This window comes from Salvelinus sp. IW2-2015, linkage group LG7, assembly GCF_002910315.2.
Source record: "Salvelinus sp. IW2-2015 linkage group LG7, ASM291031v2, whole genome shotgun sequence".
Taxonomy (NCBI): domain Eukaryota; kingdom Metazoa; phylum Chordata; class Actinopteri; order Salmoniformes; family Salmonidae; genus Salvelinus; species Salvelinus sp. IW2-2015.
The window spans coordinates 7,531,027-7,532,553 of NC_036847.1; the positions used below are offsets into that span (position 1 = coordinate 7,531,027).

At 48.8% G+C, this 1,527-nt stretch overlaps 1 protein-coding gene across 4 annotated transcripts in view; it reads left to right on the forward strand.

Annotated features, from left to right (window-relative positions):
• Positions 1-1,527, forward strand: part of LOC111966295 (nucleolar protein 4-like) — a 150,475-nt gene that overhangs the window by 140,757 nt on the left and 8,191 nt on the right. For all 4 annotated transcript variants that reach the window (XM_023990809.2, XM_023990811.2, XM_023990810.2 and 1 more), the window contains 2 exons: positions 610-792; positions 964-1,152. In XM_023990809.2, coding sequence (XP_023846577.1) covers positions 610-792; positions 964-1,152 — 372 coding nt within the window. The remainder of the gene's footprint in view (positions 1-609; positions 793-963; positions 1,153-1,527) is intronic.

The following is a 1,527-nucleotide window of genomic DNA, read 5'->3' on the forward strand; positions in this document are numbered from 1 at the left end:
CATTCTCGGCTCGGGAATCCAAGACGTTATTCTTGACATGAAACCAGAAAGAGAATGTGCATGAGAGKAGCGAGAGTGGCTGTGCCACGGGAAGTAGTGTGTTGCTGTGCTTGTGATGAGCTGTGGTGAACGGCCGTACGGGAGTCTGTGGAGGACAGTGCCATTGGGCCTGTACGAAAGGAGACTAGGGAGAAACGGTCATTCCTTTCTGCTCTCTGGCTATTGAATGGGACACACACTTCACCATGCTCTGACAATGCAGCCTTGTCCTTGAAGGCATCTTCTTTGCCGCGTTGTCACAGACGAGCGCCATTGGAAGGATCTGACAAGTAGAAAAGTTTGAGCACAAAAACAGCGAGCAGTTTTCTGTCTCACTGTAATCAGTGTTTTGCCAGCTGCTTTCAATGTGAAGGGAGCATACAGACGGAATGAAAACCTTACCCCGCTTTGGATCTCTTCCTTCTATTTATGTGCCTGTTCTCTCTCTCTCTGTGTGTGTGTGTGTGTGTGTGTGTGTTTATGCATGCACCTGTGTATGTACGTGCGCTTCACATGTGTGTTCGTATGCACACATGCACCTATGTATGTGTGTGTGTGTGTGTGTGACAGTCTCCTCAGTACAGCTCAGGAAGCTACGACTCATTGAAGATGGAGACATGTGCCGAGGACCTGACCGTGACCAGAGGTGCGGCGGCGGCCGAGGACGATGACGATGACCATGAAGATCACGACGACAGTGACAAGATCAACGACACGGAGGGCGTGGACCCCGAGAGATTAAAGGCCTTTAACGTAAGGGCTGCTCTCACCTCAGCTAGACATGACCGGACACACACACACACACACACACACTGTACACTACACATATTAGAGCTCCTCTCACCTTTTCATGACCTTCACCTCAGGAACACAGGAAACAGCAAATAGCTAGCAGAGCAGACACACAAAGATTCTTCTTTTCAGATGTTTGTMCGTCTGTTTGTGGATGAGAACCTGGACCGTATGGTGCCCATCTCCAAGCAGCCCAAGGAGAAGATCCAGGCCATCATTGAGTCGTGCAGCCGCCAGTTCCCCGAGTTCCAGGAGCGCGCTCGCAAACGCATCCGCACCTACCTCAAATCCTGCCGCCGCATGAAGAAGAGCGGCATGGAGGTACCTCCCATACCTCGTCCTTCTCTTATTCCTACTCTCTTTCATATTCCACCCCTGTCTTTCTTATTCCTCTCTCATTCAGTGTGTCCAGACGTACCACGCCTACCGTACTCCCTCTCCTCTCGCTCTCTCATCCCTTTCTCTTTCACCCCTCTCGCATTCATAACCCCTCTATCAAATCAAATTCTATTGGTCGCATACACATATTTAGCAGGCGTTATCGCGGGTGTAGCGAAATGCTTGTATTCCTAGCTCCAACAGTGCAGTAATATCCAACATTACACAACAACACACATAAATCTAAAAGTWAAAGAATGGAWTTAAGAAATATATGTCCGGAGTATAAGTATACTGAACAAAAATATAATCGCAACA